The sequence below is a fragment of the Rhinoderma darwinii genome, chromosome 12 (assembly GCF_050947455.1).
Source record: "Rhinoderma darwinii isolate aRhiDar2 chromosome 12, aRhiDar2.hap1, whole genome shotgun sequence".
In the NCBI taxonomy this organism is placed as follows: domain Eukaryota; kingdom Metazoa; phylum Chordata; class Amphibia; order Anura; family Rhinodermatidae; genus Rhinoderma; species Rhinoderma darwinii.
The window spans coordinates 36,901,102-36,919,411 of record NC_134698.1 but is presented as its reverse complement, the minus strand read 5'-3'; the positions used below and the strand labels follow the sequence as shown (position 1 = coordinate 36,919,411).

Below are 18,310 nucleotides of genomic sequence, written 5' to 3'. Positions count from 1 at the left end.
CCGGCGGCCGCTGGAAATTCAGGCCGCGGCTTTAGAATGTACAGAAGGCCGCACTGGCCAGCAAGCTCACCTCTGAGAAATTCGGGTATCCTCTGAATCCGGATAATCCGCCGTTGTCCCCTGTACAGCTCTTGAGGGGTTTTGGATGGTGGAGGAGGATACCACAGACAAGGCGGAGCCTCTCAAAAATGTGGCCGGTCAGGTCGATACTAAGGCCACGCTTCCCCCAAAATTAATTCTAATAAAAAGAAGGCCGCAAAATCCATTAGGTGCTCCTTTTGCTTCTGAGGCCAGTGCTTCAGTACATTAGCACGCTAGGGCCACATGTGGGATATTTCCTAAAACTGCAGAATCAGGGCAATATATATTAAATTGCATTTCTCTTATAAAACTTTCTGTGTTACAAAAAAAATGAATTTCTGCAAAAAAATATGAAATTTGTAAATTTCACCTCTACTTTGCTTTAATTCCTGTGAAACGTCTAAAGGGTTAAGAAACTTTTGTAAATTCTGTTTTGAATGCTTTGAGGGGTGAAGTTTTTAAAATGGGGTGACTTATTGGGGGTTTCTAATATATAAGGCCCTCAAAGCCACTTCACAACTGAACTGCCCCCCGTCAAAATAGCCTTTTGAAATCTTGAAAATGTGAGAAATTGCTGCTAAAGTTCTAAGCCTTGTAACGTCCTAGAAAAATAAAAGGATGTTCAAAAAAATGATGCCAATCTAAAGTAGACATATGGGGGATGTTAATTGGAAACAATTTTGTGTGGTCTAACTGCCTGTCTTACAAGCCGATACATTTAAATTTAGATTTAACATTCATTTTCTCGTATTGATTATTTTCTGATATCCACTACACTCTTTACACGCCATCTCGCATCCCGCATTAACCCAATAACAATTTTGGACCATGCACCTATACATATGTCACTCCAGATAGCCATATCACGACGGAGAACTATGTTTTGGAGGTTCCCGTCATACCTGGTAGATTCAGAGGACTTTAAATCCTATTTAAAGGGAATGTGTCGCTAGAAAAAAAAATTTTTTTTAGTTAAACAGTTAGTGTATAAGTAGAACCGATAAAAACACAGGGACATATACAAAAACACCGACAAAGGCCATACTTGCAAATGGACACAGCCAGGCCAGAAATGCTGATGAAAGGGCGAGCAGGTGCTTTAAATAATAATAGCCACTCCCACTAGTCTTGAGGGGAGTGGTGTGTGGTGCATGGGATGTGTAGTAAGAAATAATAAATGAATAGTGTGTGTGCAAGTGTAATACTATAAGTGAAATATAGGGGGCAGTAATAAATGAAGTGCCTCAATAGAAATAAATGGATAATGGGGTGCAAGTGAGTGAAACATGGAGGGATAGTGTGTACGTCATGAGGCACAACGTGTATAGCCAGGTAGAAGCCTATTTGTGACGCCTTGATAATTCATAGAGCGGGCTACCCTGCTTGCTATGCCAAACAACAACACACCATGCTCTCCCAGCATCAAAGACCCGGCTGTGTCCAAGAGAAGCGAATATACATAATAATGAAAAATACCTGGGGTATTGGTAATCATTTTGGCCAAAAGGACGCAAGCTCGCAATCCACGACAAGGATCCCCAGACTTGCGAGTCCCTAACTCCTAAACTGGAACAGAACGTTCCTGATGCACAAACAGAACCGATAAAAACACAGGGACATATACAAAAACACCGACAAAGGCCATACTTGCAAATGGACACAGCCAGGCCAGAAATGCTGATGAAAGGGCGAGCAGGTGCTTTAAATAATAATAGCCACTCCCACTAGTCTTGAGGGGAGTGGTGTGTGGTGCATGGGATGTGTAGTAAGAAATAATAAATGAATAGTGTGTGTGCAAGTGTAATACTATAAGTGAAATATAGGGGGCAGTAATAAATGAAGTGCCTCAATAGAAATAAATGGATAATGGGGTGCAAGTGAGTGAAACATGGAGGGATAGTGTGTACGTCATGAGGCACAACGTGTATAGCCAGGTAGAAGCCTATTTGTGACGCCTTGATAATTCATAGAGCGGGCTACCCTGCTTGCTATGCCAAACAACAACACACCATGCTCTCCCAGCATCAAAGACCCGGCTGTGTCCAAGAGAAGCGAATATACATAATAATGAAAAATACCTGGGGTATTGGTAATCATTTTGGCCAAAAGGACGCAAGCTCGCAATCCACGACAAGGATCCCCAGACTTGCGAGTCCCTAACTCCTAAACTGGAACAGAACGTTCCTGATGCACAAACAGAACCGATAAAAACACAGGGACATATACAAAAACACCGACAAAGGCCATACTTGCAAATGGACACAGCCAGGCCAGAAATGCTGATGAAAGGGCGAGCAGGTGCTTTAAATAATAATAGCCACTCCCACTAGTCTTGAGGGGAGTGGTGTGTGGTGCATGGGATGTGTAGTAAGAAATAATAAATGAATAGTGTGTGTGCAAGTGTAATACTATAAGTGAAATATAGGGGGCAGTAATAAATGAAGTGCCTCAATAGAAATAAATGGATAATGGGGTGCAAGTGAGTGAAACATGGAGGGATAGTGTGTACGTCATGAGGCACAACGTGTATAGCCAGGTAGAAGCCTATTTGTGACGCCTTGATAATTCATAGAGCGGGCTACCCTGCTTGCTATGCCAAACAACAACACACCATGCTCTCCCAGCATCAAAGACCCGGCTGTGTCCAAGAGAAGCGAATATACATAATAATGAAAAATACCTGGGGTATTGGTAATCATTTTGGCCAAAAGGACGCAAGCTCGCAATCCACGACAAGGATCCCCAGACTTGCGAGTCCCTAACTCCTAAACTGCTGGGATGGGTAGGGGTACTCCCTGGACCCCTGTCGCTAGGTGTAGGAGCCCCGGTAATCAGCGGCATGGCGGTGGCAGGCACCAGTTTCAGCGGCCTCCAAGAATTTATCCCGCGGAATCTGGTTGCGGACTAGGCCGCAATTTTGTAAAATGGCGCAGGGACTGCTGGGGTGTGCAGGGGCAGTCCCTGGGACCCTGTCGTTGGGTGTAGGAGCCCCAATAGTAATCAGGATGGCGGCGGGAGACTCTGATTCCGGCGGCCGCTGGAAATTCAGGCCGCGGCTTTAGAATGTACAGAAGGCCGCACTGGCCAGCAAGCTCACCTCTGAGAAATTCGGGTATCCTCTGAATCCGGATAATCCGCCGTTGTCCCCTGTACAGCTCTTGAGGGGTTTTGGATGGTGGAGGAGGATACCACAGACAAGGCGGAGCCTCTCAAAAATATGGCCGGTCAGGTCGATACTAAGGCCACGCTTCCCCCAAAATTAATTCTAATAAAAAGAAGGCCGCAAAATCCATTAGGTGCTCCTTTTGCTTCTGAGGCCAGTGCTTCAGTACATTAGCACGCTAGGGCCACATGTGGGATATTTCCTAAAACTGCAGAATCAGGGCAATATATATTAAATTGCATTTCTCTTATAAAACTTTCTGTGTTACAAAAAAAATGAATTTCTGCAAAAAAATATGAAATTTGTAAATTTCACCTCTACTTTGCTTTAATTCCTGTGAAACGTCTAAAGGGTTAAGAAACTTTTGTAAATTCTGTTTTGAATGCTTTGAGGGGTGAAGTTTTTAAAATGGGGTGACTTATTGGGGGTTTCTAATATATAAGGCCCTCAAAGCCACTTCACAACTGAACTGCCCCCCGTCAAAATAGCCTTTTGAAATCTTGAAAATGTGAGAAATTGCTGCTAAAGTTCTAAGCCTTGTAACGTCCTAGAAAAATAAAAGGATGTTCAAAAAAATGATGCCAATCTAAAGTAGACATATGGGGGATGTTAATTGGAAACAATTTTGTGTGGTCTAACTGCCTGTCTTACAAGCCGATACATTTAAATTTAGATTTAACATTCATTTTCTCGTATTGATTATTTTCTGATATCCACTACACTCTTTACACGCCATCTCGCATCCCGCATTAACCCAATAACAATTTTGGACCATGCACCTATACATATGTCACTCCAGATAGCCATATCACGACGGAGAACTATGTTTTGGAGGTTCCCGTCATACCTGGTAGATTCAGAGGACTTTAAATCCTATTTAAAGGGAATGTGTCGCTAGAAAAAAAAATTTTTTTTAGTTAAACAGTTAGTGTATAAGTGATTAAACATTGTTCTAATTTTTTTAATTTTTTCACGAGTCAGGAAATATTATAAATTAGATTCTAATTTCTAACATTTACCAGTGCTGGTCACTAGATGGAGCAATTCCCAAAATTGCAGCATTGGCATGTGGTAAAGCAACCACATTGCTTTATGCTGCAAAATTTGAGAAAACTCACTCGCTCTAGTGAGCTCACAGAATCCCCCCTCCTTTATCCTGGCTAGTGCCAGGAGAAAGGAGGGGATTGAACGGTCAAACCTCCTACACTGTGTCGCCATTTTTTGAGCTAACACACAGTGTAGTAGGTTAACATACAGTAGTAAACACACCGTAAAACACGTACATACACAGACCTAACTTACCTGCTCCTGCCGCCGCCGCTCCCTCCGGTCCGTCTGCTCCCTCCGCTTCAAGTGCACAAGTCCGGAAACCGCGACCGGAAGTAGTAATCTTACTGTCCGGCCGCGGCTTCTAGTCCACAAGAAAATGGTGCCGGACGTCGCTCGGCCAAAGACCTTCAATTTGGACTGTGTGGGAGCGGCGCATGCGCCGTTCCCACACAGACGGCGTACAGCATAGTGGATGGAACGGGCCCCGTTCGCATTCACTATGGGACTGTATGTGCCGTATTCCATGTCTGTATGTGTCGTTAATCGACACATACAGAGATGGGAAAAAAAATGGCAGCCCCCATGGACTAGAAAAAGTGAAAAAATAAAAAAAAGTAAAACACAAACACACAAATAATTTTTTTTAAATAAAACACTAAAAGCAAATTGATATAAAAAACATTTTTTTCGCAACACTCGTCATTTAAGGATACAATAGAATAACTACCTGGATGATAATATGGAACACCTAGGAGACACACCCTTGCTTTGGGCAACCACAAAAGTCGTAATGCGAGGTCACATAATGGGCTACATGGCACATAGGAAAAAAATTACAACGTGAACAATTCAACAAACTACATACTTCTTTACTGTCAGCCCAATTAATATATGCTAAGGACCTAACCCCCCAAACTCAACAAATATACTTAACAGCTAAACACCTTCTAAATACTTTTGTACAAACGAAAGCACAATGGCAGGAAAAACCCACACAGAACAGATTCTATAGATGGGGAAATAGGGTAGGATCCTTCCTAGCCACTATGGCGAAGGAAAAGAAGCCATACAAACCCATCCTGACACTGCGTCGTCCTCACACAGAGAGCTTAACCTCAGACTCTGACAAAATAGCGCAAATCTTCCAGGACTACTTTGAAGATTTATATCGAGCTGCTCCAGCGGACCCTTTAAAAATTAGATCCTTCCTTCACACTTTACAAGTGCCCACCCTAACAGAGGAACAACAAAATATGTTAGATTCTGTTATGCAAGAGGAGGAAGTCCGTGACGTAATTAAAGCATCTGTAAGTGGTAAACCGCCAGGGCCGGATGGCTTCTTGGCTGAATTTTATAAAATGCGGACTCCAGAAATAATTCAGACTTTAACCTATATAACTCCGCTTATACACAGACCGTTCTGTCAGACTACTTTACGGACTCCAGAACTATTCTCTTGCCAAAACCCAATAAAGATATGATTAACCCTCAGTCTTATAGACCCTGCTGAACAACAATTCTAAATTCTTATCTAAAATTTTAGCCAACAGATTACAGCTCATTTTACCACAAATACTCAGTCCAACACAGACAGGCTTCACTCAGGGAAGGCATTGCATAGAGAATATTCGTGCGGCATTAGCCCGGTAACTGTGCTCATAAGTCTAGACGCTGAGAAAGCGTTCGATAAGATGGCAAGATGTTTAGAGGGGCACGACGGGGATGCCCACTCTCCCCCCTACCTTTTAATTTGTCGCTAGAGCCTTTATTGCTTCATTTACAGATCTCCCCAGCCTTTAAGGGCATAAAAAAAGACTGGGTAGAACTCAAATTAAAACCTATTGTTACATTCAGGAAAGTCTTTTACATACATGTAGACTTTTTGTCATAAACCGTAGAAAGACAAGAACGTGTACAAACCAAGTATATCTTGGTGCATTGACCCTAACGTTGAGCATGAAAACCTACAGAATATGGGGTACAATTAACACACATTAATTTCTTTAGAAAAAATACAACCTTTATTCAAAATACACAATGATTAAAAGATGAATCATGCAAAGCATGAACAAGACGTCCCTCAATGCAGGGAGCATGTATAAACAACGTTAGAAAGCGTGGATATGATGTATACAAAAAGGAGGTAGAAGTAAAATACAAAATGCATATATCCTGTGATTCAAATAATCCCTGAATGTAAGGACAGCACATTTACCACAGGTACAAATGTACACCTGATCACCTGGCGGGATGATCAATATGATGTGACAAAACATATAAGTGGACTTGCATGAACAGGATGCATGTAAAAAAGTAACATTCCCATGTGGCTCGCTCTGCACGGAGAGAGACGTCAGACCCGACGCGCGTTTCGGCGAAATGCCTTCGTCCGGGGGTGGCATCTCTCCAATGGAAGCCTCCATTTAAATTCAATTCACCCAATCAGGCGGAGTGAGGGCAGTCTTATCCAGTCCATGTATTTGCCTGTATTGGCGTCATATGGCAGGTATAAAGATGGCTATCGGCACACTTCCGGTCCTGTGTCATCGAGGAGGGCGGGGGTCAACGGCGTCTAACGTTGCAAAACCACGCCCACCGAGATGCAGATGCGTGGACCGCAAGATAGCCCAGCCACTCCCCCTGGCGTAAGTGCACGGCTCAACATGCATGAATATACAGGTAAGTATAAATAAAGATATGCCTGATTCAATGATGTCTCAAAGGGAAAAGTTTAGAACTCATATTAGCAGCATTTGTGGATGACCTACTGTTGATGATCTCCAATCCCAAACAAGCCATACCTAATATATTGGCAGACCTGACTACCATTGGAAGCCTTTCGGGCTACACTCTCAAGATTGATAAAACTGAGGCACTTTTGCTTAGGGGACCGTCACAACCTTTATGGTAGTCTGCATATCTGTTTAGACAGCAAACGTCGGATCCATATAAACTTAATATCCGTCCATACATGCAAACTTTGGAGGTGACACTGAAAGTTTGGGTATCTTTGGCCCTTTCATACCTGGGAAGAGCATACTTACTAAAAATGAAATTACCCAGACCTTTATATCTATTTCATACACTCCCAATTTATCTCACTCCTGGGGACGAAAATCTTATCAACTTCCTATACCGTACTTGTATGTGGGGGGAGGCCAAGGATAGCATACAAATTGTTACAACAACCTAAACTCGGAGAAGGGATGGCTTTCTCTAACATCAGAATATATAACCTGGCATCCTTACTTCGGGTAATGACAGCAGAGGGCCCTAGACGGGGAATAATTCCCCCCATGGAGCCCTCAATAGTTACTATACTGGAAGGTTAGGGGGGTCTGAGCATCCGACTGACTTCTCTAAATAATTCCCCCCTATAGAGCCCTCTGCAGTATGTCACACCCCCCCCCCCCCCCGTATCCCGCTATCCTTCTATTATAGTGATGTGAGGCCTCTATGGGGTAGATTATCCCCCCCCCCCCATAGAGCCCTTGGCTGTCAGTAAAATGCCCAGACCTGCCTTGCAGAATACTCCCGCGTCCCGGTCCCCCCGCTTCGGCCGACCAATCCCTTTTAAATTAGTGAAGGCAGGAGCATGAGCGCTGTAAGTGGCGCTCAGTTGTTAATACAGGCCACCGCTCACCTCGTGCGTCTAGTCACTCCTCTTCTCGACCGCTCCTCCTGCAGACCTGCTCCTCTCTGGTGGCGCATGCTGCGTACAGCGTCAGAGCGGAGGAGTGTTCTTACAGACATGCCCATCATGCAGCACGCCAGGTAAGTAAAATAAGGCATGTCCCCTCCCCCGGTCCAGTCCGTCCCTGGCTCAAAATGCCACCCCCCCCATTTTCGGCTAGGTGGCGCCGCCTGAGGCTATCGGCTCACCTCGCATCATGGCAGGTGCGGCACTGGATAGGCGGAACCGCAGGATTCACACTAAAGCACTTTGGGGCATTTTTACCTATACATACCACGAGGGAATAAGGTACACAGTCTTCGCTGGGTGGCAATGTCTTGGGGAACGTGGTGAGCATGGCTGGCTCGGAGTTCCTCCTAGGAACTCCTACTTATAATTATTCAAATTACTGTTTGATACTTGACTTGATGTTATTTTACTGTTTTCTTTACTATATGAATTATCGTACGGATAGTGGCGATGTTAAATACCTATTTAATGACTTAGTAGACGCCTGTATATACTTGAACTTTGTACACAAGATCGGCAACATATTCTGCTATAACATCGTTCCTACATAGTGAAACAATTGTCTTATCGCTTTGTTGTGTTTGCTCAACTGTAAAAGAGTTGTTTATTGTGAAAATTGCAATAAAAACATTTTGGAAGAAAAAAAAAGTGTTTTCCTCCAATGTTCACAAATAACACCTTTTTCGACCTTATCCCAACCGTCCCATATCTTAGTGACCGTTCCGAGTCTTGAATATTTTTACACCATATTTTGAACATAGTAGATGACGTAGACTTAGCAATGTTTTCTTTTACACTGTTCTATATAAGAGAATGAGACTTTCGTAGTGTTGTTTACCATCAACTGATCTAATATGTTCTCTACACATTCTGATTGAACGTCCCAAAGTGGATATTTCAAGAAGGACATCAACTGACAATATGCCAGATAGTGAGATGTTAGAATATCCAAGGTGGATGTATGTTCTGTAAAGGACAGGTATCTCCTGTCGGACGTGTGAAACAATAGACTGCAGTGATTCCCTTAGAGAGCCATTTATGGAAGTGTACATTAGTCCTACCCTGAGGAAATTTTGGATGTCCCCATAGAAACATATATTTGGACATGTAATATGGCATTTTAAGTGATGATCTAACAATTTTCAACGTCATTATAGTATCCCTAAACAACACCCTTTGTTTAACATTTTCGGTAATACGCTCTGGGTTTTATGTAGTAATGATGATAAGTGGAAAGGTTGTACCATTCCCGCTTCCAGTGTATAATTTGAAAAATAGCTAGATTGCTGTATCCAATCCATACAATGGCGAAACAAACTAGCCAAATTATAGCTTCGGAGGTCTGGTACATTAAGTCCTCCTAATGCATTTGGTAGCATACATTTTTTGAGCGCTATCCTAGGGCGTTTCTCAGACCACTTGAAATTAGAAAAAGCTAATTTTAAAGGATCAGTGTTACCACAATTTTTTTTTTAATATGTTAAAGATGTTAGTGCTTTATTAAAAACGTTTGGATTAATTTGTGTGTTTGTGTGTTACTTTTTCTTATTTTTACACTTTTTCTTCCCTATGGGGGCTGCCATTTTTTTTTCCATTTCTGTATGTGTCGATTAACGACACATACAGACATGGAATACGGCAGCTCCAGTCCCATAGGGACTGCGAACGGGGCCCGTTCCATCCACTTCAATGTACGCCGTCTGTGTGGGAACGGCGCATGCGCCGCTCCCACACAGTCCAATTTGAAATGCGCGCCGTCCGGCGCCATTTTCCTGTGGACCGGAAGTCGCGGCCGGACAGTAAGATTACTACTTCCGGTCGCGGCTTCCGGACTTGTGCACTTGGACCAGCGGCAGCAGACGGAGCGGACGGGCCGGAGGGAGCCGCGGCGGCAGGAGCAGGTAAGAGATTTCTATGTATGTTCGTGTTTGTGTGTGTTTACTACTGTATGTAAACCTACTACACTGTGTGTTAGCTCAAAAAATGGCGACACACAGTGTAGGAGGTTAGACCGTTCAATCCCCTCGTTTATCCCGGCACTAGCCAGGATAAAGGAGGGGGGATGCTGAGAGCTCACTAGAGCGAGGGCTTTTTACCCAATTTTGCAGCATAAAGCAATGTGGTTGCTTTACCACATGCAATGCTGCAATTTTGGGAATGGCTCCATCTAGTGACCAGCAATGGGAAATATTATAAATTAGAATCCAATTGAATCCAATTTATAATATTTCCTGACTCGTGAAAAAAAAAAAAAATTAGAACAATGTTTAATCACCTATACACTAATTGTTTAACAAAAAAAAAAAAACATGTTTTGCTGGCAACACATTCCCTTTAAGAACATCTTTGTGTTTAAGCAGGAGTGGGATGGTCTGCATTGTGTACAATAACTTGGGGAAACGAATCATTTTAAGTAATTGACATTTGCCCATAAAAGATAGTGGAAGGTGTTTCCATCTCACTAGTTCAGTGGTAATTTTGTGAAGCAGTGGTGGGTAGTTTAATGTATAAAGGGGGTATGCCCGATCTGAATTCCCAAGTACGTAATAGACGACTTGGCAATTGTCACAGGAATGTTTAGGGAGGACCATTTATCTGCTAAAAGTTCGTCCCGAGAGATCCAGAATTTCACATTTACTGACATTCACCTTGAAGTCGGATTGCGCACTAAATGAATCTATCAGATCAAAAACAGTAGGGAGATCCCTTAATGGTTTAGACAAAAATATAAGGACATCTATACAGAGAGAAAGCGGAGTACAAAGCCATATATATATAATATAACAAATTTGCATTAACCCCTTAATGACCAGGCCATTTTGCACGTTAATGACCAAGGATTATTTTTTGTTTTTTCATGGTCGCATTCCAAGAGTCGTAACTTTTTTTTTATTCCGTCGACATAGCCATATAAGGGCTTGTTTTTTGCGGGACGAGTTGTATTTTGTAATTGTACAATTTTTAGATGCTTACAATATATTGATTAACTTTTATTAACTTTATTTTAGGAGAGAATTGAAAATAAGCAGTTATTCCAGCATTGATTTTCACGTTTACTATGCAGCATAAATAACATGTTAACTTTATTCTATGGGTCGGCACGATTACGGGGATAACAAATATGTAAAGGTTGTATATGTTTTCCTACGTTTGCACAATAAAAACCCTTTTAGAAAAAAATTACTTGTTTTTGCATCGCCGCGTTCCAAGAGCCGTCATTTTTTTATTTTTCCGTCGATGTGTCCGTATGTGGGCTTGATTTTTGCGGGCCAATGTGTAGTTTTTATTAGTACTATTTTGGGGTACATAGGACTTCTAGATTAACTTTTATTTTATTTTTTATGGGGGGAATGGGAGAAAAGAGAGAATTTTTCCATTGTTTTTTGCGTTTTTTTTGGACGCCGTTCATCCGGCAGTTTAATTAATGTGTTCATTTTATTGGTCAAGTTGTTACGATCGCGGGGATACCATACATGTGTATGTGTTATTTGTTTTGACACTTTTACTGAATAAAACCACTTTTTGGGCAAAAAAAGTAGTTTTATTTGATTTTAACTGTAATTATTATTTTTTTTTTTCTACAAACTTTATTTAACTGATTGAACTGATTTAACTGATCCACCAGGGGACTACACTATGCGATGTGCCGATCGCATATATAATGCTTTGGTATACTTAGTATACCGAAGCATTATTGCCTGTCAGTGTAAAACTGACAGGCAACCTGTTAGGTCATGCCTCCGGCATCGCCTAACAGGCAGTTGCGGAAGACAGACCTGGGGGTCTTTGTTAGACCCCCGGCTGTCATGGAAACCCGACGGCGACCCGCGATTTGTTTGCGGGGGTGCCGATCGGGTGACAGAGGGAGCTCCCTCCCTCTGTCAAACACATTAGATGCCGCTGTCACTATTGACAGCGGCATTTAATGGGTTAAACTGCCGGAATCGAAGCGCGCTTCGATTCCGGCAGTTGCAGCAGGAGCCAGGCTGTGTATAACAGCCGTGCTCCTGCCGCTGATCGCGTGGGGTACAGTGACAGTACCTGCGCCATCACAGGACGGATATATCCGTCCTCCTGCGCGAACTAGCAGCTGCTGAGGACGGATATATCCGTCCTTCGGCGTTAAGGAGTTAATTACAAAAAATAGGACAAACATTTAAAAAGGTACACAATGAAATAGACTCTATAATGTTACATGATACAAGGAAACAGACTATCCATGTATATATAGCAATAAGATGTTGCACTGCAATCCTTACACTGAGGATATATGAAATGGGTCGTATATTATCATATAGGTGGCTAACCCCTCATGTACAAACCCAACAAATGATTGACATAATAGTCCTGGGAAAAGTATTAGGGAAAGCATAGATAGCAGAGGACAGTGGATGGAACCTTACCCATGTCAATGGTCATGGAAGCCTGTATGCCTTGTATAGAACCCCAACGCGCGTTTCACGATGTCTGCTTCCTCAGGGGGTGTATAGTGTCCTGTTGCAGTCTTTGCCTTAAATAGTACAAACCCAGGTGTTTTCTGTTGTTGTTCAGCGATCATAGGATCGTGGCGCATATCCATAGACGCAACCCGAAGTGAGGCATGCCCCGCTACCAGCCTCCGGCGCCGTAGCGCACATCCGGGTTCCTGACGCGTACCAGGAATACCGGACATGCACAGTGCACTATGGGAGGCGGGAACGCGGCCGGCGACACACCCGGTCACGTGCACGTGGAGTGCGCACCACATTGGACAGGTGGGACAGAAAAAGCCACAGGTAACATCTTAATCCACTAATGACATAGCAAGCCTCACCCATTTCAGATATCCCAGGCGACCAACCAAAATAGTGGCCAATGCTGGGTATTGTGTATATTAGTAAAAAAAAGTGTGTTTTGGTGCATGAATGTTATGTGAATAATGACATTCAAAAGAAGGGGGGGGGGAAATACCCCGAAGTATATATTGTGTATAACCCAATGACTAGGATGAAAAAATATATATAGTGAATTATGAATGTGAGTAACTTAATACAATATTGGTTATAATAGACCTCATAAAGTGAATATTATTAGTGATTAACGAGGTCACTTCTTAAAGATAACGGTAATGTGCAAAATTTATAGGCATACGAATATGGATATTATTACACATCACATATGTATCCCACAGCAAGATAATTGCAAAAGAGACCACAGATAGGGTCATTTCAGAAAAAACAACAATATGTGACATAAAACACTTCTCAATGAAAAAAAGGGAAAAGAAAAAGAATAACAGGATTATCAATATTGAATCTACGTCAAAATACAATGAATTTACTGAAGTCGTATCAGTCCATATTATAGGGGTCATCTGGGTCAAGAGCTTGTATTTTCTATATGGAGGCGATCAGACAGAAAATATAGAAAATACTGCTGCACCAAATATATGCAAATTAATCCAGCGACCCTCTGTGTCCGTTTCTATTTTAGTCACTGTGTAGGGTAGATTTCTATGCAGCAAGATGAGCCCTCCTGCGCTCCGGAGCCACATATTTGTCCCACCCATAGTCTTTTCATAAGTATTAAGTCTTCCTCTACTAGATGCATTTCCTTCAAAAGCGCAATGTCTGTCTTAAGGCATTTTAAATGTCGCAGAACCATCATGCGTTTTTGGGGTGATCTAAGACCTTTAACATTCCATGAAGTGATTCTCATAATAATGTAAAGTTTTAGCTATAGACAACTGAAGACTCATCTGCATTCCCCGAATCCCAAATAAACAATCCTGAAACCCTGCGAAACTAAACAAAATACAAGGTTCGCAGCATGATTCACACTCCTCACATCTGGCCATCATGCTAATGTGCCAGTGGACTTCTCTTAATTCTGGCATATCCAGCTCATTTTGGGAAGGAGTTAACACCATTGTAGCTTGCATGTGTTTTTTAAAGTGTCATTCGATTTTTTTACCAACGTAGTTGAAAATGATTCTCGTTTGAATACCTCAAAGAACTAATTCTCATGTTCATGTTCAGAACTATAGTCCTCATGTTCATAAATATGGCAGCTTATTCTGAAAAGTCACTTGAAAAGTTAGGTATGCTTCATAGATTCACCTAGGCACATGGCTAAAATAGGCAGTGATTCATCACCCAAACTACCCCCGATGCCGAGGCATCCCTCCCCTTTGTATCTAGAGGGCAATTTTTTTAGTATCTGATTCCTTAGTATCAACTTACTCAGCTTTTTTTTTTATAAAGTTCTCCTTCATACTGGTCAAACATTTAGCTGGTAAAGGTGAATTAGATTTTTTTACCATTAGTAGGGGTGACTATATTGCTTCATTCCCTAGTCATCATAAATGAGCGTAGTAATTGGATGACCAGTAAAAGAGCAGTAATATGGATACAAAGAAAAGAGGAAGAATATTATTTCAACACATATTGTAGCTGGTTAAGGTCGTACAATATAAGATAGAGAGGTGCGAATTCTGGTATTCAGCTACTAATAGCAGTATCTGTCTTTTTTACAACAGATTATATTTTCCTCAATAAAGCTCAACAGCAGACTCCTGCAACAGTATTCCCATACACTTCTACAGATACTTAAGCTTTACTGCTCCACCACTATACATGTATTTATCGATCTTTTACATTGATTTAATATTTAACACACTAACAGGAAACTCAGCGGTTTTAATTTTCTGCAAGGTTTTCTTTCTATACTTCTATGCACGGGTGCATGATAATATTGTGATATGTTGGAATAGTTGGATAGATAGCTCACCAATATATAGCACAGTAGGATTTAACTCCGCTTATATGTATACACTTCCATAGGCAAGTAATAAATATTGGACAAATAATTCTCCCATATATATATATCACAACCGTGGATAACTCCGCTTTTCTAAATTACTATGAAGTTATTAATATACACTTCTATAACCAGGTAATAGATGAATGATGTGTATCACAAATGTGATATTGATGTGTATCACAAAAGCAGATAACTCGGCTTTCCCTGGTTTCTGCAAATATGGATTAACCAATGACAATTATGGTTTCCAAAAATTCCTACAAGGATGTCCATATACGCTTTTATGAATAAGTGTCAAATGTTCGATAAATGTTTCTCTAGTAACTAGCACAATAAAAGGCAACTCCGCTTTCCCAGAATTCTGCAAGGTATCTGTCTATGAAAAGTAAGGCCCATGCACATGACCGTGCACGTAATCACGGTCCGTGATTACAGGCACGGCTGACAGCCGCGGACAGCCACTCGCATTTGCGCTCCGTGCTCCCATATAAAGTATGGAAGCACGGTCCGTATAAAAGCAAAAAATAGGACATAGAAATATACGGGAAGGTGTCTGTCCGCCATAGAAATTAATGGGTCCGTAATTGCAGACGAAATCTACAGTCGTGAACTGAACTTTAAATTAATGTCTCTCCAGACATTTGTATTCAAATACATGTAGATATTAGATGAATGTCTCTCCTGTGTATTTTATAATAGCAAATAACTCAACTTTCTCTGGTTCCTTCAAGTATGGATCAGCCACCTAGTATATTCTAACGTTGGATGCATTTGTTGTTATTGACCGCGGCATCTAACATACAGCCGACATGCGCAACTTATGGCTCCATCCTCCGCCGTATATATAGATACTCAGTCTCTCAGACCAACAAGACCTTTTCCTAAACCACAGCGTTCACCCGACAGCTAATTACTCAGGAGAGTGGAACCTGGGCCACGGCACTAATTTCTGCTCACAAACCCATCTCCATTGTTTAGCCTTAAGCACGTGATGCGTATCTATGGCACATAACTTCTAGTCAATAAAGTAAAGATTTTGTATACTTCTTAGTCCATGTTCCGGTCTATAGCCTTTTCCATCTGCGAGAATACAATAATTTGACACACTGGCCACAAATATGGCTGTTTAGAGATGCACTCATAACGAACCCAATTGTAACTTATTGCTGCAAGTTATCATTCAGTAATTTTTATCGTAACATTTATTAAATCAAGCATCAGTGTGGTATTTGTTTTATCTTAATTTTAAAAATTGCCAATTGTACATATTTATTTCAGACATTTTGACTATCCACAGGTCATAGATTTGTTACCAGCTAACACACAGATTCGAGAGATCCAAATCTTTCTGGAGAAAGTACTGGAGGAGAATGCTCAAAAGAAGAGATTTAATCAAGTTTTGAAGAACCTTCTGCATGCCGAGCTCTTGAGAGTAAGTCCTCAAACGTTTCTTTTTTTTAATTGTTTAAGTAGTGAATAGTTCATAAATGGTGCTTATACATGCACATATCTTCACAAAGTGCCCCGAACTGAAGATACAATAAATCTTATTTTAAGCAGGAAATTTTAACCCCTCGCGGCATTTGGATGTGAGTGTACGTCTATTTAGTGGTGCCTTCCCGCAAATTGGCGTACAGTTACGTCCATAAAATGAAGTGGGCACAAGAGCTGTGTCCGCGCCACCAGCAGCTGGTGCGGCTGTAATATACAGCCGACATTCCGCTGAAACAGCCAAGATCTAAGTTACCTCCAAGCCTAGCCATTAAACACCTTAGATGCCGCGGTCAATAGCGACTGTGGCATCTAAGTGGTTGACTGTAGGAGGGGTCTCCATCTGTACCCTATCCGCCTCCTGCAAGCAATCGCGGGGTGCCGATGGCAACTATGGCAATCAGGAAGCCTAACAATGGCCTCCTTCTCTGCCATTAGGACCTGCCAGAAATATGGCCTAAAGCTACCTGTCAGTGGTAAAATTAAAATACACTGCACTACATAAGTACAAGGGATCCAAAAATCAGGCCTTCAAGTCCCCAATTGGGACTAAAAAAATTAAAATAAAATAATGAATACAAGTTTCAACTAATAAAAACAAAAATCACCTTTTTCCTCATCAAGTCCTTTATAATTAGAAAAAATATACATAATTGGTAGTGACGCATTCGTAATGACCTGAACTATAAAAAAATAATTTTTTTTATCCCGCATGGTAAACGCTGTAAAAAATAAAATAAAAACTCAAGGCAGGATTGCTTCTTTTTTGTCATCTTGCCTCTAAAAAAAAATGGAATAAAAACTGATCAAAAAGTTGTATGTACCCCAAAATAATACCAATAAAAACTACAGCTTGGCCCGCAGAAAACAAACCCTGTAACACAGCTTTGTCGACTAAAAAATAGAAACGTCATGGCTCTCAGATTATGGAAACGCTAAAACATGAATGTTTGTAGAAAAAAAAAGTGTTTTTATGTTGCAAAAGTAGTAATTCATTAAAAAAATATAAATTTGATATCACCGTAATCGTATCGACCCGCAGAATAAAGTCAACATGTCATTTATACATAGTTACATAGATGATAAGGGTGAAAAAAGACACAGGTCCATCAAGTCCTATAATCCTACCATATATAAACAAAGAAGAGAAATGCAACAAAGATTTCTGCGTATCAAAAATATAAAAAAGTATAACAAATCTTTATTAATGAATATCATATGATTGACAAACAATTAAAAAGGTCCACAGACATGCTAAAAAAAAAAAAAAGAGGACAGCCTAGTCTTATATTCTAGTGTGGTCAGATAAAAAAAATCCTACCATGTGTTGATCCAGAGGAGGGCAAAAACCCCTTTGAGGCAGATGCCAATTGCCTTATTAGAGGAAAAATTCCTCCCTGGCTCCAAATATGGCAATCAAATTAAATCCATGGATCAACGTCCTATCTACAGAATCTAGTGCCTATAACTTGTATTAATATGGGCAGTTCTTTCTTAATGTACCAACCAGCACAACATCGCTTGGCAAGAGTTCCAAAATCTCTCTACTTTTACAGTATAGAATCCCCATCTATGATTATGAGGAAACCTTCTTTCCTCTAAATTTGGAGTATGCCCCCTTTTTATGGTACTGGTTAGGTGTAATAAGAACATTAAAAACATCTCTGTACTGTTCGTTCATATATTTGTACATTGTTATTAGATCGCTCCTAAGCCATCTATTTTCAAAACTGAATAACCCCATGTTTGATAACCTTCCTTGGTACTGCAATCCCCTTGTTACCTTTGTCGCCCTCCTTAGCCGAACTTCAGCGGGTGCAATGTCCTTCTTATCATCTGCAAATACTGAAATTGTACTCTAAGCCAGAGGCGTAGCTAGGTTCTCCAGCACCCGGGGCATCTCCTTCCCCCTCGCCATGTTTGTTTTCTCTACCAATCAATGACGTGTCATTTCTTTTCCACATTTTTTTATGTAACTCGAGCATAAAAACATTTGTACATTTTACAAGCAATATAGTTAT

The 18,310-nt window shown here is 41.2% G+C and overlaps 1 protein-coding gene across 2 annotated transcripts in view; it reads left to right on the top strand.

The window, feature by feature from the left end:
- Positions 1–18,310, top strand: part of VPS39 (VPS39 subunit of HOPS complex) — a 449,085-nt gene that overhangs the window by 387,497 nt on the left and 43,278 nt on the right. For both annotated transcript variants that reach the window (XM_075844598.1, XM_075844597.1), the window contains one exon: positions 16,096–16,230. In XM_075844598.1, coding sequence (XP_075700713.1) covers positions 16,096–16,230 — 135 coding nt within the window. The remainder of the gene's footprint in view (positions 1–16,095; positions 16,231–18,310) is intronic.